The 25652-nt window shown below is 43.3% G+C and overlaps 1 protein-coding gene across 6 annotated transcripts in view; it reads right to left on the bottom strand.

The window, feature by feature from the left end:
- The window catches only part of MAP3K20 (mitogen-activated protein kinase kinase kinase 20), a 93298-nt gene extending 77440 nt beyond the window's left edge, over positions 1-15858 (bottom strand). For 2 of the 6 annotated variants that reach the window (XM_075093473.1, XM_075093474.1), the window contains exons 1-2: positions 15726-15858; positions 9085-9274 (exon numbers count right to left, since the gene is read on the bottom strand). In XM_075093473.1, the coding sequence (XP_074949574.1) occupies positions 9085-9243 (159 nt within the window). In that variant the 5' untranslated portion in view covers positions 9244-9274; positions 15726-15858. Of the gene's footprint in view, positions 1-9084; positions 9275-9373; positions 9478-14826; positions 15048-15725 lie in introns of those variants that run through there. The other 4 variants (XM_075093475.1, XM_075093471.1, XM_075093476.1 and 1 more) reach the window with 4 other exon arrangements.
- Positions 15859-25652: the final 9794 nt, after the last annotated feature.

Here is a 25652-nt window from a genome sequence, read left to right as displayed (position 1 = left end):
CGTGGCTACTGGAAACCCACATGCCCGATACACAAAACCCACAGCTATTTGGTCAGGTGTGTGTCATGACATGAATTTTTCTCTCCCATTTTCAACATTTAGCTATAAGGAACCTCAATTTTCAGAAGTTTTGAAGTAAAATAAATGAGCATATAGAGGCAGAAGAGGAAGACGTGTGGCACTGTCCCCTTTCACTGACATCCTGGGGCCAGGCACTACTTCACTGAGGAGGTGCAGCTGTAGGGGGGCCCCTCCTGTGTGCAAAAGGCTGCCCGGCTCCCAGGGCATCAGCCCGCCGAGCTGCAGAGGGCACCGAGGAGGCACAGAGACGGTCACCATTACTCGTCTCACCCAGTGTGCCAGTGGAGCTGGCTTTCGCAAATAGAAGTTACACATAAGTTATACACGTGTAAGTTATACACGTTACAAATGAAGATTTACTAAACATTACAAAGAATCCTATTTGCAAATAGGATTCTTCCCCAACAGCTGAACTGTAACAGATGAAACACCTTTAAGACAAACAGGGCAATTCTGGGGCAGCTGGATGAGAAAAGCAGCACCATATTTTCTCTTATTGGCCTCATCTCCCCAGTGTGTTAGCACAATTAATTGAATATGAGAGAAGGAGTTAATGCTGAAGCTGTTCTCTGGGCTCCTCTGCAGCCTCCAGCTAACATAAACAGGTCTGAATGTTTCCTTGTGACTGTTTATATCGTCCTCTTAAAAAGGAAACCTTCTCTATCAGCACCTTAATAAGTGGCAATAGGTAAATGTGAAATAACTTTTACAGTCTTAGTTGCATCATTACAATTAAAAAGACTGATTTTGATGCTTCCCTTAAAGTTAAGATATATTTTTATATATTTTTTGTTCAACTTTGCTTTCAATGAAAACTTGTGCCCCAGACCCCTATACAACTCATGTGCAGCTGGCCAAAAATTAAGGAACAAAAAAAAAAAAAAAAACAACAGGCAAGTAAAGGAGGGCATGTCTAGTCCTATCAACTCTTTTACTGCCCTCTTAAAAGAACAAACCATGTTCAAAATTCCACTGCTACCACGTGTGTGGCAGGTAGTTTGGGGTCCCCAACCAAAGACTGTGGGCCTCATGCTCAGCTTTGAATACACATGTGAAAAACAGCCTCCAATCACATCAACTACCAGCACAGATCCCTGACTTCTTCTGAACCATCACATAGTGTGCAACAAGCCAGAAACTGTGTTAGATTCAAACAATACTTCCGCACACCTCAACAGCAACTTTGGTATTATCAGACACAAGGATTTGTCATTCCATGTGCTGCAGTGAGTGCAAGTTATTTAATTAGAGTCCCCAGGGACTGCAACACCAACAGATTTGAATGCAGGTCACAGACATTTAAATTGTCAGCTGTCCCTCAAAACACTCCAGACTCAAGCATGCAATCACTTACGCTACTCTGAAGTTACCACTAGATCTCACCTGCCATGTGTTTTTGTACTGTGACCTTGTTTTAAGAAAACTATATAGTTGGATAAATGTAGAGATAAGACTAACTTGAACCAACCCTCAACTGCTTGAGCCTGCAAGAGCCTAAAACACCACCTTGAGAGAAAAGGATCTCTTCCATATCCATGACATTTCTACAGTAAAGTTTCAAGATGGCTTAAACATCTAAAAATACCATTCTGCAGTTGATCACTTCAACAGAAGCTTGGGGTCAGAGAATGTCGTGGGAGGGGAAACAAAAGAGCCACCGTCTGATGTCAAGGGTTGCTGGCATGGAGAAATAAGCAACACAACCACTCCTCCAAATTATAAATAATAACTGGACCCATGCAAAAAGAAAACAGAAAAGGGAGAAACACATCTAGGGCAAAATAAATTAAAAAAAAAAAAAAAAGAAACTAGGAAAAATATCCTTAATTCCAGCTAAGTTTCTACTGGCAACTTGAGCAACCCACTGCTGAACAAAAATTTACAGCAGATTGACAGAATAATTTTAAAGACAGTATATGATGGACTTAAACTGATTATGAAACTAAAGAATATTTAATAATATCCTAACAGGCTGCATATTGTGGCCAGCAAAAAGAATAAGACAGAGTGCTTTCTAAATAATCAGAGACAGATTTTCTCCCTATTCTAAACATTTTATTCATAACTTGTAGGAAACTAGCATCAATTTTTTTTACCTGCAGATGTTGCACCTTCTGATAAAAACAAAATTAAAGATAATTGAAGTAAAAGGGCCCAAACCTCACAGAGATATTCCTAACCCAGGGATCAGGCACATGCTAAGTTCCTGTGCCTCAACCAACCTATGGCAACGGTACATGTATTCCTGACCAGCAGCACACGCAAGGTAATTTTGCTTCATGCTGACAAAATTTAGGGCTATTCAAGAGAGTCAAGCAAAAAGAAGCAACAGACAAATCTGGTGCATCTTAGCTTATTAATTTACCTGTATATCAAGTTTGTTTATGTAGTAACTGCCCAAAGCTGCCCACCAGTCAACAGAAGGACACATGTACTTAATCCTTTACAATTCCAGTACAAAATCTGGTGGTTTAGCTGATTAAAAAAAGGGACACAGTAACTTCATAAATATCGCTACAGCAAGATTTTTAGAACTTGTGAAACTGTTTTCCATTTATTGCAAGCTAAGATGACAACACTGACAGTCACCATGTCTCAACTGACCCAAAATAACTTTTGAAGTCACAGATTGCCGGTCTGGGCCCTGACATGCCAGTTCCACTGAAGCTGATGTCTACATAAAATTAAGCCAAAATTGGCTTGATTTAAAAGAATGAAGAGTGTATACACAAGCCTGTGTAAGTAAGAACTTCAAATTAAGCTGATCAAAAAACCTCTGTAAGCCATACAACTTGTACCACAAACACTCATTATTTACATGAAGCAACTCTGAAAGACTGTACTCATCTAATGAAAACCTTGGTATAAAAATGTTTAAATACCCAAGTAAAAAAAAAAAATCCGCTACAAAATGTAGCAAAATACAGAAAAATACTTTTCTGTGCCTGGATTATTATGTTTCTGAGATTGTTCTGGGGAGCAGAGACACAGAGGAATGAAGTTTCTTCTTAAAACATACAAAATGAAAACAAAGACTGTTCTTCCTAAGAATAATTGCATTCTGGCAATGCTACATCATCTTTCTTTATACCAGTATCTTCCAAATACCAATGGGGTTTTGATATCATTTTGGTTGCAACACATACGCTGCTCAACACTTACAACACAGTCTTATCCAAAGCACCCACTAAGCAAATCTGATGCGGTGACTTTTTTGACACCTGAAAACATGATATTCATTTACAAAATAAAGTCCTCCAGAAAAAAATCCCTTGAATGGAAGGCAAGAGTAGGGCAAACTCAAAAGCAGTCAAAGATTTATTGCAGAAATCTGTCCTATCCAAAATTATTTATTCTGCAAGATACAGAATACATAACAGCTGGAACATCCAAATCCATTTTGACAACTTCCACAGTCTATAAAGGGTACCGAGTATCATCCTGATACCTTTTGGAAATACACTAGTCAGCACCAGGAGGAGTGCTCTAAACCATTTCCTTTTTTTATATATATATATATATATATAAAAGAAACAGAAAACCCTGCAAAATAACCACTCTGTAAAACAGAAACAAAGACATTTTAAGACACCCCTTTTGGCATAATAAATACAGTTTTATTTCCTTTTAGCTGTTAACAAGATACAGCAGTATTTCTTTAAAAATTATACGGGGCTGGAAGAGTTCCCATGTGATCACTTTCTCTAGGGATATACAACCTTCCTTTTTTGTGAACTCTGTAATTTTCCAATATAGGTACATATATCTCTAGAAAGTTCATATACACCTTATGTACCTTTATATAGCACACATTTTAAGCCCTCTTTCACTGTTCATTAGGAATAGCGCCTGCACCATAGAATCATGAGTTGGAAACACAGGCTTTGTCTTCCCCCTGCTCCAAGCGGGAACCAGGTAAACCCAGGCATTTCCTGGCAGATGTCACCTTGAACCACTCGCAGCACTTGCTGACTCAGACATAAGAGGAGTAAGGGGGTAGGAGCTCCTAGAAAGAGCTAATAAAATAATAAAAAGCAGCATCAAAATTGCCCTTCATTACAGCCAGGTCCCAGTGTAGAGGGTCATTCCAGGCTGACACCCAAGCACCCATACCAGCTATAAATCCCAAGCAAAAACATCTACTATTTTTAGTCCTCTCAGGGCTATCAATTTCAGTTTGGTTTCGTTTGTTTTGCTCTGTTTTACTCAGTTGTTTTTCTCTTGTTACTCTTGAAAGTTATTCCCAGTCCTTACTCTTATGACCCACATTAAAATTACCACGTTCTCTTCTAGGACTACAAACATGAGTGAGGTAATCCCAGTGACATGCATGTGATTACACTTATCCCCTTCAGAAGCTGCAGGCACAATCCATGTTTTCTGACAATTCCTTCCAGAAGCGGATCATAAAATAAAGTGAACAAGCTGCATTATATTCCATATGAAAAGTTTTATGAAGCATGAAAAGATCCCCTAAAGCTTATTGTACATGTTAACATGCAAGAAAACCTGACAATATAAAATTAATTTCCAGCAATATGGCATCAAAACTAGTAAAAACATGTTTTTATTTTTGACTCTCATAAAACTCAAAAGCATTGCACACACATGACTGAACAAGCACGCACAGTTAATCCTACTCAATTTAATGTCTTTTATCCACAAGTTCTGTTAGTTCACCAGAAGTATTTCCCAGTAAGATTACAGTTACATTTTACTGGGTTTTTTTTCCACCACTCTCCTGTAGTTTGCACAGACCACCACCAGTATTTTGAAGGAATCCAGGAGCAGCTGTGCTGCATGAAAAAAAAACAATCTTGTACCTAAGTACCCTGGTTGTAACAGCTGAAGCAAGCAAACCAGATGCTGTAATGCTGCCCATCAATAGCTTGGAGGTGGTACATGGATCATGGAGTACTTCCAAAGAGCAGCGACGTTAAAATTAAATTCAAATTTCCGGTAAAATTCCAGCAGTAATAAATCTCCCAGTGGAGAACCACAATCCAGATCAGATGCCAGCTGCCAAAAAACAGCCACCAAAAGCTGAGCCTTCGAAAGCAGTGACAAATACCAGGTGAACTCCAAAGATGTACAGACAATCAAAGGAGGTGAGTGCTATTCAGTGAAAAGCTAACATGGCAAGGCATAAAACAACAGGTTGTAACATTTCACTCCAGCAGCTACCTGCTCAAGATAGTGGCTGCAAAATAACTGCTAGCAATTTGCAGAATTAGGCCTTTGGGCCCAATCTCTCCCATCCATTTCAGTAGGAGCCAAACTATCCAATAATTCATATGAATCGTTCACAAAAGTACCAAATAACTTCCTGAGTAGTAGGTGTGTGATTTTCTTCAATGAATGCACACAATTATCACTTAGGGCAAAAGGAGCAAGTACACATCCTACTACAGGAGGCATTTCTACTCCCCCCACATGCATCATAAACATCACGCTGATAGTTCGATTTCCCCGAGAACATCCACAAGGAACTCCTATCTATCCCATGCTTAAAACCTAAAACTGCTAAAAGTGCTTGGACTAGATAGTAAAACAGCAATTAAATTTTGTTTTTGCTGTTATTTGATCACTCAAAAGACACGTCTATGGTTTACTTAATCAGCAGAAGTCTTGTCCAGAGTTTCAGATCTGATACTCTAATCAAGGCCTTGCAGCATATTTATTTTTCTCAGCACACCTAGTTAGCTGTATTTAGCTGTATTTTATTCACATAAACACAACTCTTCCTGTACAGTCACATTTTACTGCCTGTTTATAAAAAGTTAATGGTTGCAGAGGTCTCCCCTCTTCTCAAATTTTAAAGACTTTTGAAGAAATCTGCCTGAGCAACACCCTTCCAAATACTTATAAGTTTTTCTGACCACATACTTTAGTATGATACACTGCTATATACTGGAACAAAAATTGCTTTGTTTCACATGTTAGAACTTGTTAGCCGCTTGGCTAATATAAAGCCTTTGAGATCTTTGCTGGTTTTTATTGGCTTGTTTAATAAAATGAAACACAGATACAACATATTTGCAGAATGATACCACAGCTCTATTGACTTGGCTTGTGCCCTTGGACTCAGCTAGCACAAAATTCCTCTGAGCAAGCTTTTCCCAACTCTACTCTGTTTTGTCTTTAATCAGTTGTTATGGATTATTGGCAGCAGTTAACAGAAATACAAGAAAATCAGTCATGAAGTTAAAAGGACACTTCCTTTCAAATAAACCAGAAAGGGTAACAATTAGTTTTCTGGGCTAAATGCAAACCATCCAAATATGTACTAAACACAGATACATTACAGTTACGGCAAGTTATTCTTCTATTGCTATCAGAAAAGCCATTGACCCTCAATGACTCTCAGCACAGTTCAGTCACAGACGTTCATTATTGTCACTACAGATAAACATACTGCATACTATGTATGTAAACAGACTAACAGCCATTAGGGTCAGAAGAAACCTTTAGGCCACCAAGGTTGGCCTCCAGTACATCACAGGCCACTATGCTTCAGAAGCTGCTCTTGTGTTGAGCTCAGCAACTTGACAAAAACAATTGTCCAAAAAGTCATCTCAATGTGAAGACATGGAGAGATGGAAAGGATTCTCCATCTTTGCTCCTTCCCTTTGTAGTCCGCTCCAAGAGTTACTCATCCTCACTGCTTATAATTTGTGTTTTATTTCCCACTCTAATTTGTCTGGCTTCAGACTGCAACCATTAGCTCCTGTAATAACTTTCTGCACTAGATTAAACAAGCCCAGCACTTTCTCCATATGAAATGCAATTTTTGTAAAAAGCTCTTATTTTTTAATTCTCTAGGGTTTTTGACAGACAAGTTCTGGCAAAACTTGCTAGACTTGAGGCATCACCACTTGCCTCTCTGCTGCCTCCCCAGAAAACTTTCAAGAGAAGGTGCCCACACCAAGCTGCTCCCAACTATAGCCCATATTGTCAGCTTAAGCTGCAAAAGATGACCAGTCTGAAGGAAAAGAAATAATTTTGTGCTGGAAGGCACTTGTTCCCCTTCTGTCAAGTCATCCTGATGGATGATGTCCATCACGCCCTTCCAACACACACACCCCCACAGTGCCCCTACTTTCCACTCCTTGAGTGTCCTTTGCAGTCCACCTTGGGTTGCCCCTCCAGTTTGTTTACATTCTTTTAAACACAACAGAAACAGGTCTGCACCTACTGCCTAACACCCCTTTCCCTAGTGCCACATACCAAGATAAAGCATGCCTGATTCTTACAAATTACTTGATCCTCATTTGGACATGCAAGGGCATTAACCTAATTTGCCTAACACCACCATGATATGAGCTCTTAATGAGCTGCAAGACTTCATTAGTCCCTAAATAAACCCTTAAATTATACTAAATTCTTTCCAGCATATGGTTTCCTTTTCCTAGCGTACAACCTGTGTTCCTCGTTACTACAGGCTGAACACTGTATTTGGCTGTTTAAAAAAAATATTTTTGTTGAATGGTCCAACTCTGTCAAGAAATACATGACTGTCCTACTTTCTCCATTATTTCCCATTCCACTAAGGTTTATGCCATCACAAGATGTAGTAATATTGTTTTTAATTTTCCTTTCAAAAATGCTTGAAGTATCTAGTAACAGTTCTAGCACAGACTCTTGTGTAATCCCACCAGAAATACACCTATTCAGTAAAGATACTTCACTGACCACTACCGAGATCTACCAGCCAGTTGATTTTTAAGGCGCGCATTACTGACACTGCATAGCACCAATTTTACTTGTCTTTGTATATCTTCTGATATTAACAAGTAGTAGAAATAAAGAGAACAGTACAAACTGACACTGGACAGAAGGTGTGCATCTCCCACCATCCTGGAAAAATCATGAGATCCTTCCACATTATTTCAGACAGCAACTTGCTTAATCATGATCAAACATGCTTATCACATCACTAAGCATGATGTAATCACGCTAACTCGGCTGCTGCAGCAGAGGGTGAACTTTGGTGTCTGATTATTTACTAAGCATATTATTCGTAGCAGTGCTCTGCTGTCCTCCAGCTTATAACTGTCTTCCTAAAATACTCTGAGGATGTTGTATACCAGTTAGATATAGTCATGCTAGAACAAAAGTCCAGTAACTTGTGCTGTCCATCACTACACCAGTGTGTCCTCACTGCTACATCAGTGATTGTTGATCCAATCAACAGCCAGATTGGAGCACTGTGACAACCACATACCCTGTGTCTCTGCTGGGACTGTACAAAGCTGAGGGTCAGGAGGATTTTTAGGTAAACCTAGAAGTCTTTTTTTAATTAAAAAGAAAAAAAATCAAACCAACCTTAGTTGGTAAAGGTGCAGTTAAGTTAATTCTGCCTTTTCGCACAGGATTGCCAAGGACCTGTCTGCCTTTCCAGATGCACAGGATGCCGCGAGAGAAGCTGACTGGTAGAACAGTTAGGCTTAAACATCTCTGCAAGATGAGACCAAGCCAAAGTGCAGCTATGACTAACTCGGAGCTAGCAGAGCCCCAGATCAAAACCTGCAGTAGGCATGGAAGAGATGACACCAAGCAGCACACACTAAGCCTATAGTGAACATACAGACAAAAACCACAGCACTTAAGGGACCAGATGTAAAGAGGAGAAAACAGAACCAGGCAAAGAGAATGACCACTAGCTCTTCTTATCTAGCAACATGCTCAGCAGTATATCAAAGGGAAATTACTAGCCCCACAGGTGCAGCTAGCTCTCCTCCTCAGGGCCACAGCAGAGAGGAGCTGCTAAACGAGAAAAGTGGGGGAGAACAGTAAACAGCAAACAATAACGCTTTAAATCAGAAACACCCTCTGCTGGGACGTCCTCAGTATGCCTTTACTGTAGCATCATCCAGTTATGGGGGTTTGTAATTAACAAAAAGCCCAGGGCAGTTTGCCTCAATTAGCTAGAGGATGGAAGACACTAGAAAAGAATTTCTGTCCTTGTTTCCACAGCAAAGGGAATGAAAAGTAAGCTCTTACCTCTTTTTCTATTTTGAGCAGCTTCTTTACAGCCACCTCCTTGTCCTGAGAAATCCATCGGGCTCGGTAGACACTCCCGAAACTCCCTCCACCGCAGTTCTCAAAAAACTGCAAGTCATCAAATCTAATTTGCACAAATGAAGCACTGGTAGACGACATCTCATAATGACAAAATATACCACAGCAAAACCTGTGAAAAGAAAAGCTTTTGTTAATACATATGCTCCATGGATTTATGGACTTTCTTACTCATGCTCAAACACCCCAAAACCAGAGTCAGTCACCATACACATGGGACAGTAAAATCCGTGGGGGCACAGGAGGAAAAGAGCCTGGGAACTCGCACTCCAACAGGCTCTGCAAATGTTTGCATAATTTGCAGGAGCTATTGGGAGCAGCTGGGAGACAGAAATGACTAAAAATATTCCCCAGAGCGATACTGACGTTTCCCGAACACCTTGGAAGCAGCTCTGTGAAAGGCAGGCACGTCGCTGCCTTCCCCAACACGAGCGAAGCACGCCGATGGACGGGAAGTGCGCTCTGCGCTCCGAGCTTGCCTAGGAGCTCAGGCATGCCAGGCATGCTGGCTCTCTGGCCGCCCCGGCCGGGCAGGCAGCCTTCCGGCAGGCGGGCAGCAGCACCTTGGCACGCACCCACATGCTGCCAGCGCTCGGGGCGAGGTAGGAGTGCTTCACGCAAAGATGTGGAAAAACCTGGCCACGGTAAATGTCTCTTCCCGAGTGACTCAATTCTGTTCACATGTTATAACAAAGCGCAAGTACGTGGTAATTCATCTGGGTTACAGTATAGGAAATTCTGCAGCCTGTGCCAAGGTTGGTGTCGGCAATTTCAAGAGACGATCCCATGTCTGCTGCCAGGGGAACAGAACGTCCTTCTCAGAGATTTCACAGCGATAAAGCTTATGCCCGTAGCGAATTTCAAGAAACACTATCACCTAAATGCATGAACAATGACTAATTTTAGATTTCTTTTTTTTAATGGTGTAAGATCAGGAAGCCTCAAGTCTTTAGTGGGACTGCAGGACACAGCACCTTCCAGAACCATCTGCAAGCCTGCCAGAGGATCATTAAAGTTCACCAGTTTAGACAAAGTAGTTTTAATTACCAGCAGAAGTCACTATACTTGCAAGTACTGAAAGTAAACTTAGCATAAAATGAGAGATGGGTTTGAATAAAACAAGCCAAAACAAAAAAAAAAAGACACAGATATTTTGGGTTGCTGGTGAAAATCATACCTCCAATTACACTGGTCTAACTATAGTGCCAAAACATACTGTGTCTCCTGGGAACCCCCAATCCATAGGGCTTTTTGAGATAGAATCCACACATTATGTGTTGTCTGTGGCTGGGAAATGCACCTGTAATACACCTAGCACTGCCAACTCCCAAAACTTCTTCATCCCAATCCCTTCTGTAACAAACACAGAGACATAACTTCCCCCCGGCTCTCCTGATTGTGCAGCTAATCTGATTAAAATTTTGAGACATCATTTGACCAGAAATTTCTGGCACTATTTGGTTGCAGTTATTCTCCAAATAAGAGATGAAGATACCAACATTTTTTCTACACATTGCATAGGATAACATGCAGCCTTTTCTGAAACTGCCTGCTTCATTTTACATCTCTTCACCTATAAGGTGATGCTTGAGGCAAGCGCTGACCAGATCATCACAACTTTACTATGTATACCAAAGGTATCACATTTAGGAGGGAGCAGGCTTCAAGCACACCTTTTCGCTGACAGCCAGCCTGCAAAGCTCTCAGTAAGGGAACGTGAATGCTCTTTCCCCAGCTCTGCGAGTCAGAGCAGGGGTTACCCATGGGACACGAAATAAAGTCCATTCATCCACTATCCTGCTGGCTCCTTCCCCGACACAAGTGCCTGAACTCTTCGCTGACCTTTCGTTCTTGTGTTAACCTTGTCGCTGTTGTCATTAGATTTCCTGCCATCTCAGAGTCATCTTTTGCACTGTCCTGCACGCATTTTCTTTAGAGAAAGCTCAAGGGAAAGGAAACCTAGTCACTCCTACAAATCAGGAGGGTAGCAAAGCCAGTTTTACCATTTTCTTCTTTGCCAGTGCTGCTTAATGAGCAGGTCTTCAGAAACAAACACTCATTTGCCTCTACTCCAGCAGTTGCTCCAAGTTAACGCTGTGTACACGGTGTCTCAAGCATATGTGACACTTTATAGAGAAATAAAACAGGGCAGCTTCTCAACCTGGGGACCTCATGATTTAAGGCCACAGCCCTGCACACGTTTATGCACATGGATGATTACGCTCCAGTGAATAATCTCCTTACCGACAACAGAATTATTCAGAAGAGTAATGTTACTCATAGGCAAAAACATACCCACCGACTGGACCATAAATTTAACAGAAAACTGCAAACAGTTGATAACAGATGGTTGTATTTGGGATGGCAGAAGGAACAGAAAACCAAGTGAAAAGAAAAATACACGACAGGAAACAAGTATTTCTGGCCTTCACTATCTGAATTCAATAGTTCTGAAGAGCTGTCAAATTATTTTAAATTACTGTTCACCCAGAACCACCAAATCATCCATATAAACAAGTAAATTATTTGATTTCTGAAAGTTATGGTAGCATAGAACAAGATGTTATTCCAAGATTTCACAGGAAACAGACCTCAGGATGGTACAACGTACACACCAGACACTTGATAAATACAAGTACTTTTCTGATGCGTCCTCCTTGCTGCTTAAAACTTTACCTTAACATTTACACAATCGCAATGCAGCACCCAGCACACAAGCATTTCCAAAAGCTACTGTTCATTCTTTTAACACTTTCCCAATCTCAAATTTATCTACAGCAGTCAATCAGCTGCAGATGCTATAGGCACCAGTATATGATAACGTAAAATAATTTAAAGAATAATTCATTGGTTTGCATCAGGTTCTTCCAGATGATTTTTTCCAGAGAAAGTAGAGGAGATTTACATGGGACACTCTTTATTTAGAGATCTGTAATTAATGACCGCCTAAATTAGGTATAGAGTTTTCTCCTTCTAGATGAAAGAACAGACCTGTTTAAATATTACTCCATGTTTTCAGATGCAAGGTAGTTAATCCACAATTAGACTGATCAATCCCTTTGTTATGTTTGAGAAAACAACTGTTTGGAGTAACAACTGCATGTGACAAATCCACAGAGTTATTAAATTGTCATCCTGCTGCAAGATACTTAACAATCTGAGTTTACACCATCAGTTAAGTAAAAAAAAAAAAATATGGGGATTTCATTAAACTCCATCATCTTGCACATGCATCCAAAACAAGTGAATCATTCCAACACGGTTGTGGCACTTCTTCACATCTTACAGTTCTGCAGTCAGGAGAGCAGACCTTTGCAACAGGGTCTCCAGGCTCGGGGCCAGGGGCATGACAGCAATTCCCCCGCACGCAAGCACACAGGTTTAGCGTCAGCACCGTCCTTCCCCACTAACACAGTTCTGAGTGTTTAACCACTATTGGCGTGTAAGGGGAACACTACCTTGACTGACTTTGTTGCTTACTCTCAATGAAATGAAAATGTCACAGTTCAGAGACAGTGAATGACAGGTATTTGAAGAAATCATTCGATTGCTGGTTATTTTAATTATTCCTATGGGATCTTGGAGGGCATGGGGCAGAACTTTCTCCTTCTGTTTCATTTCTAATGGTTAACACACGCTTGTAATCATGCAAGACCATCTCCATCTTCTGTGTGTTTTTTCCTCATAATAACTTACTTCAGCATGCTGTTTGAAGCTGTTTGTTTCACACAGAAAAACCCAGACCTGAGCCACATTTGGCAGTATTTAGTATGTGGCATTATTATTTAACATCAGTATCTTAACATGTCAGGACTCTATTATGCAGAGTCACTTTACAGCAAGCTATTAAGCTACATCAAAACTCAGTTCAGTACAGTAATAAGTGCTCAGTATAGGAAACTATCCACCATCACTGGCTTGTTGTGATTACAGCATTTTGGGGGGGGTAACCAGTGGGGGGGGGATCCCTCCCCAGAAATGTGCTAGGGTCCCACACCTGCTGCTCCCCCCAGACCCTGCCCAAGGTGAGGGAACCCCCAAGCACCCAGGCAGACAGGTTGTAAACTGACAGCACTGCAGGCAGCCCTGCCCTGCATCCTAGCACAGCAACACTGGAAGAACGCAAGATGATCGCTTGTACCTCCCAGCTCCCCCCAACCAGCCTGTGCAGTAGGCGAAGTGCTGCCAAGCCAAACTCTCTGCTTTATTCCATGTAGGAGCCAGAAGACCCTAACATCTGTCACTCAGCTACTGCTCCCAGAGCACTGAGAGCTTCCACTGAGGGAGCTGCGAGTTAGAGACAGGAGGCAGGAAAGAATTTAGCAGAAATTGCACTGTAACTGCAACTCATATTTTGTTTAGTGCGTGGCTGCAGAACTGAAAATTGCATCCCTCATCTTGCACACGCACCTGACGCTGCTTAATTATTCGATTACTTTAGGAAAACCCTTTGTAATTTATTAAAGGAAACAACCATGCAACTGACTGCCCTTGCTTCACTGTGTGGTTCCATGAAGCAGGATTCAGTGCTTCTTTCAGGAAGGCACACCGCCAACATATTGCCAATAAAGTAGTAGCACACTACACTTGTGCTATCTTAAAATACACAGCAGAATGTGCCAAGTTTCCTTATTTGGCAAAACAGCCCATTTGCTTTCAGGATCTTTGACCATCCATTTTTAGACCCAAATCATCCTTTGTCTCCAACACGGCCTACAGTCCTTGAGCATATCAACCTGGATTTTTGCAGCAGCATATTTATTTAGCTTTTAAACAAACAAAACTAAACAAAAAAAAGCCTGACCAAAAAAAAAAAAGAATCCCTCAAATGCCAAAACATTGTTAACCACTGTCTTGTCTAAACAGAAAACAGAAAAAGAGTTACAGTGATATCAAGCTATGAGAGATACTGCAGAAAGTTTTTATAAATAAAAGATCCTTTAATCATATCATGAACGGCTGATGGATAAGATGCAAACAAACTCCAAGCACAACTCCAAATTAAATATATCCTAATCTCCCAATAAGTTAAAATAAAGTCAACAACCCCCTCAATTACTCAACTTTCTTACTCAGACTGAGCAGGAGCCCTGCAGACGATGAGGCTCTGCCTACCTTAGTTACAGAAGCAACAACATTTGAGCCTGTCCTTTGTCAGAACCTAAGAATTCTGCATAACTTCCATTAATAACATTTCTAATTTTATTTGAATTTATATAACCAGCAGTGGTACGGAAAAAGAGCTCAACCTAGCCTAAACAGTTTGAGTACTTCAGGAAAAGAACTATTTTCGACCCGAGCTCTGTCAGTGGCAGAGACTGAAGAGTTTAAAAGACTTCACTTTAAATAGAAAACATTTTATCTTGGAGAAATCCTGAACTGCTCACTTTGCTTACATTATAACTCGTCAGTGATGTGTGCCAGGGGCACACACACGACAACACGCAAGAAAGACAAGGCAGCTAAACCTGCACCCTGGCCTGCAGAGCCGCTCGGTCCTTGCACAGGCACAACTGCAGGATCCGGGCCTTGGTTTTGTCAGCGTTTCTGCCTTCTCCTCCCTCAGTGAGCCGGGCTCTCCAGGGTTACCATTATTCACACAATGCCACCGGTATGCAAAGCACATTACTGATAGATAAAACAAGAAGCCTTCTGAGGACTTACAATTTCAGGGCAAAGTCCTGAAAACATCTAACCGCATGCCTCCAGCAGAAAGCTATGATGTTTTCAGGCACTGACCCAGTTAATCCAGCGCTTTCAAATTATTTCTGCTTCTGGAATTTAGAAAAAATAATGATCCATGGCTTTCCCGATGGCTCTGTCGCTACAACTCACAGCAAAGCATGCTGGATAGAGGGGTAATGGATGGCTGACACACAGGCGCGCTAAAAAAAAAAAAAAAAGGCATACTGGTGGAAACGAACTAACTTGAGCAACGGTAGAAAAAAAAGAATGCCAGTGCACTTAAAAAATGAGGAGGAAAAGGAAAAAACGGAGGGGAAGGAAAGTCACACCTTAAAGCCCAACCTGAGGGATTTTATGCCCAGAACAGAAAAACGCAGCAGGTGCAGGTAAAGTGAACGTGTTTGATGCGCCGTCGGAGGAGCGGAGGGGCGGGCGAGGGTGGCGGCCCCCGGCCGCCCACGTCCCGCGCCCAGCGACCTCGGAAGAGAACGGCTGGCGGCACCCTTCCCGCGTGGGGCCGCCCCCCGGGTGCCCCGCGGTGGACACAACCCGGCCCGACCAGGGGAGGCACGGCCCGCCCGCCGGCGCCGAGCGGGACCCCCGCCCCACCGCCCGGCCACGCGTGGGCGCCGCTGCCTCCCGCGGGGGTCGGCCGCTCCCCGGAGGGAGGCAAGGTCAGGCCGGGCGCCGGGGCGGCCGGGCGCCTCCTCTCCAAGGACTTCCAAAGTTGTTTCAGCCGGTGGGAAACGTCAAACCCGGCGGGGACACCCACTGCCCGGCCCGGCCCCGCTCCCCGGCCGCGCCGGGCCCCGCCGCCTCCCTCCGCCCAGCGCAACACGCACCGCCGCCCCCCAGCGCTGCCCCGCCGCCCGCCTCACCTTCCCCGAGGGACTCCGGGCTGGCGGGACGCGAGCGGCGCCGACCCCGGAGCCGCCGAGGGAGGCTGGAACCGGCGCGACCGCGTCTCCCGCTCCGTCCCCCGCGCTTCCGGTTGGTGCCGGGGAGCCGCAGCCGCCGCCGCCGCCCCCACGCCGCCTCGCAGCGGCGCCACCCCGCGCTCTGCGCCGAGCCCCGCGGGGGAGGCGAGCCCGCCGCCGCCGCTGCCACCTCGGGGGTGCGGGCAGCGCGGCCGCCCCGCCTATAGGGGGCGACGTGCCGGGGCAGCCAGGCGGCCGGTACCGGCGGGGCTGAGGCACCGCACCAGCGCCTCCGCCCCGGCCGAGGGAGCGCGAGGCGGCGGCGGGCGAGGAGGGCCGCATGCCCACCCCGACGCCCCCGATGCATCCATGAGCAATGGGGCCCCTCACGGCTTGCGCACCCGTCGCCCGCGGCGCCAGCTGCCGCCGTGGGTCTGCCGTGAGGCGAATGGATGGAGCGTTTGCTCCGTGGGTGGCTTGGGCTGACCAGGGAGGGTAGCCTTCGCCTGAAGCTGGGTGTCAGTGAACCACGCCAAATTTAGGAAGAGCCCTCTGGACCGAGCAGGGCCTGTCACCTGGGGTGTTCTCGGTTCGCGAGCGCAGCCCTGCCGTTGCAGGTGGAAGGAGTCCTGGCACAGTGCTGCGCTGCCATGGCCACAGCTTTGGAAGCACAACTGGCTTCCTTCCAGGGTTGCTGCTTCAGTGACAGGCAATGCAGCTCAATTCATCTAAAATTCTTACCAGAATGATCAGACGATGGTAATGTTTTAAGAAACCTGCTGCGTTGTTCTCATGGGACCAAAGCTAGGATGGTGTTACCACAAGCAGCAGCGTCTTTTAAGTGCTGGGTGTCGCCTGGGATTGCTGAGCTGCTGTGTGGATGGGTCTGTGAGAGGGTCTGGAGGTCCCCAGGAAGAGGAAGGGAGAAGGCTGTGCTGCTATAGCCAGTCCTCCTTTGAGGAATGTGGGAGAAGAGGAGGACATGACTGGCAAGTGCAGCCCACTGGTCCCCCACCCATATCCCCAGCTGCTCTCAGGGTGATTACCCCAGGTCAGGAAGAAAACAGAGACAACCACCTCCGCCCTCTGAAGCCACGTGGACCCTTCCTTATCCAAACATTTCAATGGTCTTGAGGTACTCTGCTGTGGCAGAAGACTTCTTGCAAATTGAAAATAAGCTGTCATGCTTAAAGGAAGTGACTCAAAAGACTTGGGGGCAAACAATTTTCCTGCAGAGGCAAACACATCACATGGTCGTGACAGTACATTTTTTTATATCAGTATCGCACAAGATTCATTGCATATCACTGCTTTATACCACGCTCCCCCGCTTGTCTACCAGTCTCTGTATACTGTGGTTTTGCATTCACCGGAGAATCTCGGCTCCTCATTACCTCTCCTATTTGACTATTGTTATATGTATGTGCCATATAAAAATCAGCTGTGTAGCACAGTGAATCACAAAGAGGTGTGCAGCATCATACTGAATCATATACATTCGTTGTACATCACAAAGATGTACGGCATCGAGGTGAATCATGGAAGAACACTTTACTGATTAATCAAATACAAGCGTTTCACGAACATCAGAGGCTTCTCCCGAAGGTGTGTTCTTTTGGCATGGGAGAGGCTAGAAAAAAAAGTTAAAGCAGTGGAGCAGAAGTGCCCATTTCTGGGCGTAAAATAAAACATATTATTTCATTGTGCCATAATAACTAACCGGAGTACAGTTCAGCAAGATCTTAAGCACTCCATGCAGTAAGTACATGAAGATGCCAAGAAAGTCAAAAGGCAGGTGCTGGAGGCCCCCTTCCGCCCACCTGGCAGGTTTAGCATTGCCAGGACAAGCAACGAAGGAGGTTGGCAGGCTCTGGCTTCCCCTGGATATGGCACTTTCAGACACTTCTTGTCTGATCTGACAGTGCTTCTGATTTATTATGAACTGATCTGCTGGTAAGCCTGGAAAAGTCTCCAGACAAAGTCAATCAAAGGTGCCACATTTTAAAAGAAAGCACAAATATCAAATGCAAATCACATGAAACTCATGCTCTGGAGGAGGAGAGGTGCCACATACTTAGTCTCTTAAATGCTAAGATTAACGTGTTTATCCTTCCTGTCTGAGGCAATTGCCAATTAGTCAAAAGCTTTTAAAATCTATTTAAATGTTAAATCACTCTATTCATTGGCATTTGCTTCAGAGAGCAAAGCACTTGCATTCAGAGATCTCTTGCCTAGGGCGCTTGGTCGGGCATTTTGTCCAGAGCATTTGTCCATTTTGTCTGCAGAGCTGGGATTTATCATGTCTGACTTTAGGCCCTGGTTGCAGAAAGAAATAAACTATTCCAGTAGCGCATGAGAAACGAGGGGGTGGTGAATATTTCCTACTCCAAGAGTGCAGAGTCTGCATCAGGCACTGTGTTAACACGCCACTGTTGAAAACATGTAATTGCACTTGCTCTACTAAAGACAAGAGAGCGAAAGTGAAGGAGCCTATGCAAGGACTGTCCAACCCCAGTGGTACACGAAGTGTCACGAAGCTGGAATTATTGCAACAGGTTTTTAGTGTGCACTTTTGGGTTTGTATATTTTGTGCCCTCTGGCAAGTGAGTCTCTAGATATTTTTGAGTTCTTTTCCATTATCATGTGAACTAAAATATTACCTAGAAAAGATCAGAAACCGGAGTAATCGGGGTTTCTTGGGTGGCCATAATGCCGTATAAAACAATCAGCCAACACATGGCATATGTTTTTCCCCCCCTTTTTGAGGCAGCAAATTCAAACTGAGAAAATCTGAGTTAGCTCTAGAGAATTCAATCCTAATCTCAGGCTTCTTTAATTTAGATGGAACAGGCCGAAAAAAAAAATAATTAAAAGCTAACAAAAGTTACTGTAAAGCCACAACAATTGGCAAGAGATGAAGGCAGCTCTGGTAACTTTTAACTCAATTTTCAAGTTGAAAGGACTCATATGAATTGTCTCTTTACATCTCATTGCCACACTGGGTGTGTGATAACGTCTCACCACCTTTCAACATGGAAAATACAGTTTCATGCATACGTCCAGGCGATTTAAATCATCCTGCCTGCCAAAAGCAGCAGTCACACCCCTCCCCTGCCTGGCGAGCCCTGTTCCTGCCACTGTGCTGCCCACCTCGCCTTCTGCCAGCGCAGTCTTTGCATGGCTGCGTGGTGAACTGGGCTGCAGAAGCAAAGCTACGGAAGGGAAAGGCAATCAGTGACCTGTGAACGCAGGTCATCGGGCAATTGCACAAAGACTTGTGCCAGCGCAAAGGCGGGAGAGGAGCAAGGGCTGATACGAGCAGCTGAGAGGGTATGGGGCGTGGAAGAGCTTTTTTAGCTGCAGGAAAGGTTTATGCCAGCTTAAACTGTACGTGAAACTCTAGACACAGATAATTTGGAGGTAGACACCTGCTCCATATTTTTCAAATCTCCTTCAAGACTGGCTCAGAGTTCAGCTCAGGCTTAGTACTGAGGTCTCTTTGAAGGACTTCTGCTTCTCTGGCTGATATGGCTTGCCTCCATTTCTAGCTTTAAAAATTGGCCAGAAAACACGGTGAGGGCCGTGCCTGGGATATACTAGGATGAAAGATTGTACACACATTGCCATAGAAGACGTAGTGCTAGCATACGCTAGTGTTAAGCTGGCTAGTTTGAACAGTAGTAGCAGTAATTATATGGTAGCATTAATTTTATGCCATTTGTACCATCAGGTTTGTCACCTGGAAGGGGTTCACAAGTGGCTTTCCTGGAAACCCTCTCTGCGTCATTATTTTTGCTTGCACTGTCCAGATTGAAGTTCATGCAGGTTTGTGCAGATATGCTGCAACCACGCACCTCTGCGGTTTCATCCCAAAACATAACTGACAGGGTTTGTTTCATGACTGAAAGAGAACTTGCATGGTACTGCTAGCCAAAATCAGCTGCATTTTACTCTTTCTGAGTGATGGAGTCAGCGAGCTCTAACAAGTGGAAAATCTAAGGAAGTGCCTTTGGATTTGGCTCAGAGGCAATCCTGCCTTTCCTGCTGCAAATGACATGGTGAGTGTCCACCCACCAACACCGACGTGATGCTACGTGCAGGCCCTGTGCCCACACAGCCAGGGCTGATTCCTGTTTGCTTCAGCAGCCCAGTCTTTGGTGTGCTGTGGTTAACGGCTAATTCTCGGCTGTCCTGGGGAGTGAAGAAAGGTAGAGCCCATACTAACCATCATATGTCTCTTAGACCCACACAGATGGTATTTTTTTCTGCTGTTGTTTTCTCGTCTGTTTTTTGTATTAGAGAGAAAAAGAAGGAATTTGTGATTTTAACATAAAAATTATAGATATGCATCATTATAAATATTAATTATGAATTATTTGTAAAATTATTAAGCACAGAATTATTACATATGGACTAGAATGGTAAAATATAGGCATTCATGTGGCAGAGAAGGCTTGTGTGTGATGGGTGTTTTACATGTGCATCAAATACCTGCTTTGTGCATAATGGTTTTCAGAGCTGGCAGGCTACAGCTTGTACACTATTTGTCTTTTGATCTGGCATGCGTGCAGTATAAAAGCACATATAACTTCTAAAAAAATGCCAATATAATTAACAATGAGATAGCAATGAGATGGCAAAATATTAATATGAAATACATTTCCTGATTGTTTTACAAGAATAGTTTTCTTATCTTTTATTGGCACCACGATTTTTAGCTGATCACTACACTCAGCTGTAATCCACTCAGTAGTACTCTTCTCAGTTACCATTTCATTACATACTTTTAATTATATATATATAGCTCATACTCCTCCTTATATTAAATTTTGTGGTCCAGTAGATTTAATTTGTTGTTCTAATTTCAGCACATTTTTTCTCGGAAGTGTAATACGGCTTAGAGCCGTTTTCTTTGTTTTAAAGCTGTACTGAATTTATTGTTGCTGTGCCTGTTTGTGTTTTCTAATCCACACTACTGCGAGCTCCACTGAAGCAACAGCCCCTTCATCTCCCTCGTAAGTTTTTTTCCAATAGGTTGCTCGGTCGTAGGGAGTCTGGGGAGAGGCAGGCACAATTCCACCTCTGAGCACCACCAAAGGAAGATGACAACACAGAACATTCAACAGCTGGTTTAAAGCATCGTATGCTATTTTCTTTATTAAAACTAATTACTATATAACTATTTAGCACATTTACCTTTCTTGGAAAGTAAAGGCAGCCACTGAAATCATGAAAACTTTGGCCACTGTTAACAGGGAGTTGGTTTGAATGAAAAAGAAAATATTAGCTCCTTTTAATGATGTACTGTGGTATTAGTAGCTTACATTTTTTGCTACTTGTTTAATCCAGAGTGCATTAATTAGAAACAAACCTGCCTGTTGAAGATCACATCTTTTTCTCTTTGGATTTAGAGATGAAATAAGACCAGAAAATGTCCATAATATTAGACTGCCTCAGAAATGCCTTTATTGTAGATAAATCTGTTTAGCTATACCATCTCAGTCCCTTTGCCTGTGTTTCCGAAAAAAAGGTGATCAACACCCCCCAAACACTAGCACACTATTAACAATGGCTAGTTGTGACAGGAAGGAAAAAAAAAATCTCTGCAAACCTCTAACTAGTTTCTGGCAACAGCACTAGCTGATCAGGAGCATCACAAAGGACTTACATGCCAGACAACTGGAACAGGAGAAACATTAGGGCAGGAATTACAAATGGAAGAAAATGTTAGATTTCAAACAGACACTAGGCAGCAACCTGCCAGTACTGCAGCCCTCAAGGGTCAGTCCTACTGAGAATGAGGACATCTAAAGAAAACCCAAGGCAGCATTGGCTCTCTGTTATCTGAGAACATCCACAATGCTGCCGACGGTACTCCTGTGCAGAAATAATGTACACCTGTGAAAAACCACAAAGAGTCGGCAAATACAGCTAGCAGATACATTTGCTGGCTCGGACAGCATCTGAAGAAAGAACTATTTAAAAACACAAGAGGTGGTGTTATAATGAGGAAACCATGGGGAGCAGAAAGCTTATGATTATTGACACAAGTTGATTAAGAAATGGATTATTGTCTGTTAGGATGTTGGAGTATCTACTGTCACCCCTATCCTATGTATCTTGATGAAAATTTCCTTTAATTCATTTACAATCATTATTTTCATTGGTAATGTGCTTTATTTGCATTTGAAAGCAAAAAGAGGAAAAAAATTAAACACGACTGGCTGACCCCTGCCATTTGACAAAGGCTTTGCTTTTTGTCACTCTGACCCAAATGGATTAGGGCCAGGAAATAAAGGTCAGTCTCTTACCAGTACCCCTGTGTGTCACATTTTTATTACATGGAGTTTCCAAGAAAAATATTCCAATTTGCGTCAGTAATTATGCGTTCTTTATACATTTTCATGTAATTTTTTGAGTTTGTTTTGAATTCAGAAATTACCTTTGAGTGCCAAACCTATTAAAAACGAAACCCTTATGAAATATCTTTCAGCAGTTAGATGTAAATAGTGGATTTTGTGGCTGTACGTGCTTTCTTTTTTTTCCCTTTTAACTACAAGAATCTTCCTTTTTACAGTAGTGCCTCCATCACCTGAGTCAGAAAACACCAAGACCATGGCTGGATTACTTTCCTTTGTGAATTTTCAAGTTATTTCCTTAGTTAGGTACTGTATGAGAGCTGCATTTTATTGCTAAAGCAGTGCACGGGGCAGATGAAGTAAGAGCCGGCCTTACATGTTACTGGATGCGGTGCAGGTAAATGCCCGGAGGATGCACCCGGGGTGCTCCTATGGCACACTGACCACAGCCTTTCACCACAGCGAGAAGCTGGAGATCAGGTTTTAGCTACCAGCTGTGTCGGGGAGCTCCCTGTCCTGTGGGAGCTGGTTTGGGGCAGCAGTGCCTTTTCCCAAGGGAGGTGGAGGAACAAGGGTCCCCTCTGTCCGCTGGGGCCAGCCATGCTGTCACCCTGACCGAGGGCTGGCTGGGAGACGTCCAAGGGTGGCAGGGGTTCCCTGGGCACAGCTACAGCGCTGGAGGCAGGGCTCCGCTGGTTGGTTGTGCTCGAGGTGAAGATAAGCTGCTGTAGAAGTTTCTGGTTTAGTAATTTTAATGATAACTTTTTAATCTGGTCATTATTTTCTTTGATTGCTAATACCTTGACCTCTGGTGACAGCTGCTGCTTGTGCCTGCTAAACTTTAATGCAGACTACAGTAAAGAACATTATGATTATTTGAAAAGGCAGGGTGTAATGCATTTCAGATTAACAGTGAAAGAAAAGCTATTCAAGTTAGAGGTTCACTTTGCCATATCGCTCTCTATGCTGCTTTCCTTATTATCAGTACAAAAAATGAAATGAGAATAGCACATCTTTTAATTTTCTTCTACTATTACCTCTTGATTTGCATTCAGAGCTCCCAGAAGAAATACCGCTGAATTCAGAAGTAGTCTATTTAAGCTGCGTGGTGTTTAAAAATTGCTAGAAGAGGTTAAGGTACTGTATATTATGCAGTTGACCCTACTAAGAAGCTATGTTAACAATTTAGACTTATAATTTTCTGCCATTACATTTTGTTAAATTTTTTTTTTTAAGCAAAATTCATTATCTCTTTTGGTACCCCTGCAGATTAAACCTCTTGATTTCTCTCTAACTTGTTTTGTAAGATTTCTAAATTGTATTTAAACTTCTGGTACTTAAAAAGTTGTTTTGCCAATGTCTCTTTGAAAAGAGGGATTTTTTTTTTGTCTCTGTCTCTCTCTTTGTACCTGGTCTGCAGAGGCTGTGTGCCTTCACAGCCTTTTCCTTAGAAGGAAAAAATGCAAACCCTCCATCTGCAGAGTCCTGCAAATACTTTTTAACTCTTTTATCTGGCACTATCACGTCGTTGCGTCTGATCAGGTTTGAATAAGGTATCTGGGGAAAATATTTTGTATCCTGCCTTTACGAAAGAGTTGTAGACTCCTGGTATGTTGTATTCAGCCTCCCTGGATTTAACTTTTATTCCCTGGCTCTGTCTAGCAATGGCCAGCACCTGGCCTGGCCATTGAGGAAAACAGCAAATCCTAACAAAGCAACAATAGCGAAATGTGCCACGGGAGGGGGGGAGCTGTGCCCTGTGACTCTTCAGGCTCTATAGCCCTAAATAGAGGCACAGTTTGTGCTCCGTACTGCTGCTTGGAACCCTGTAATGCAGAACCTTTTCCAAAATGCCCACGGTGTCACCATCCCAGCTCCATGGGGTCTGCAGCCTCACTGGTCCCCGGCAGCAGATGTTTGTCATGGACACTGCCTCCCGGTCACCTCACATCGAGAAACTTCAGCTATGACTCTGCCAGTAAATAAAACAGGCTCAGGGGCCTGAGGCCAAGCAGCACGGGCAGGCCATATCGGCAATGTATGACCTGTGACCCTCAGACATAATCATTATTTTGAACAGGTTTATGTTTTTTCAGTCTGAAGTGTTGAAAATAAGGAGGGGGCTGTGCTACCTACAGCATTTATGCTGTTCATGCAAGTGGGTGTGATGGAGGTGTGAAGCCTCCTGGGACCTGCTGGAGGACTGCAGAGAGGGAACAGAGACAGGCCGGACAAGCTTGTCTGTATTTCCTGCTGGCAATGGTCCCTGGTGCATGCTCGGCCACAGATTATGGCTGGACGCTCTCATGTGGTGCCAGTTGGCATGGGCCAAAATCAGGCTAAGCAGTGTGCTACAACTAAAGCCGTACGGACCACCAGTGGTGCAGGTCTGGGGGTGGCCCAACCCCCTTTCACTTGGCTGCGTTGGCATAGCATCCAAGCCCGGGCTTACAGACAGGCCCCCAGAGTCAGCAGATAAGGGATGTCTCTACCTTGAAGCAGGATGAAGTTGTGACTCGCTGCCGCAAGCACAGGGGAAGACGGTATGGGTGTTTTGACATTTCAATCTTTCCTGAGTTCCTATTCATTCTTCACACTATACGGTCACTTAGACTTCATACAGCAAGAGCAATACATCAACAGCTACCTTACTGCTGTAAAGTCAACACAGGGAGCGAGAGAAGGCCAGTATGGGTCTCAGAGCCAGAAGGTAGTTTTATTCATTTAATCTCTAGGTATGTAGACTCTGATCAGCACCATAGCAACTATCTGAGCCACTTGAATGAATTAGATATGGAGATAGCAACACTTGTTATTCATACAGCACCCTTTATTGGAAAATTAAAAAATGCCAGACACCAGTTTCATTGAGTAGGTAAACTGCATTCATTTGTTAATATGGAGGTGCCATGAAACCTCTAGTTGTATCACTGGGATATATCTACACGATAGAGACTGTTTGGCAACAAATAAGTAAAACAGTTAGAGGTTCTAAGGAATAAAAGAATAAACCAAGGGGATAAAAACATACTAAACGGATGAAGAATCGGTCTATCTGCAGAGCCAAGCTAAAACTTGGCAGCTTTATAAACCAGTTAACATAGAAATAAATGAAAGTCCAAACAATAGGAATAAATCTGGAACAAATAAGATCATGAACTCACAAATGTTATAAATTTATTATAAAGATAAAAATGTCTTTTGAATTAATCGTGTCTCTGTAGTTTCTTCTACTGCATACTTCGCTTCTGGGAAGATTCTGTATCTGAAAAAGCCATATGAAGTATATTCATAGAGCAGTACAAATTGAAATAAGAAATATTTCTCACTTGAAATAATGACACAAATCTCTCTCTGTGTTATTAGCTGGTTTCCCTCTGAATCATCTTGAACTTCTAGTCAGACAGCAAAGTTAAAATAAATTATTTCATCATGCTGCAGAATATTTCTTAACTGTGTAATTCTTTCCTTTGCAGAATGCAGGTACTGAGCAGATAGTGGTTCCATGTGTCAGCATTTCCCTGATGAC

The sequence above is a fragment of the Phalacrocorax aristotelis genome, chromosome 5, assembly GCF_949628215.1.
Source record: "Phalacrocorax aristotelis chromosome 5, bGulAri2.1, whole genome shotgun sequence".
NCBI lineage: Eukaryota > Metazoa > Chordata > Aves > Suliformes > Phalacrocoracidae > Phalacrocorax > Phalacrocorax aristotelis.
The sequence above is the reverse complement of the archived record's forward strand: the minus strand, read 5'-3'. Positions and strand labels throughout refer to the sequence as shown.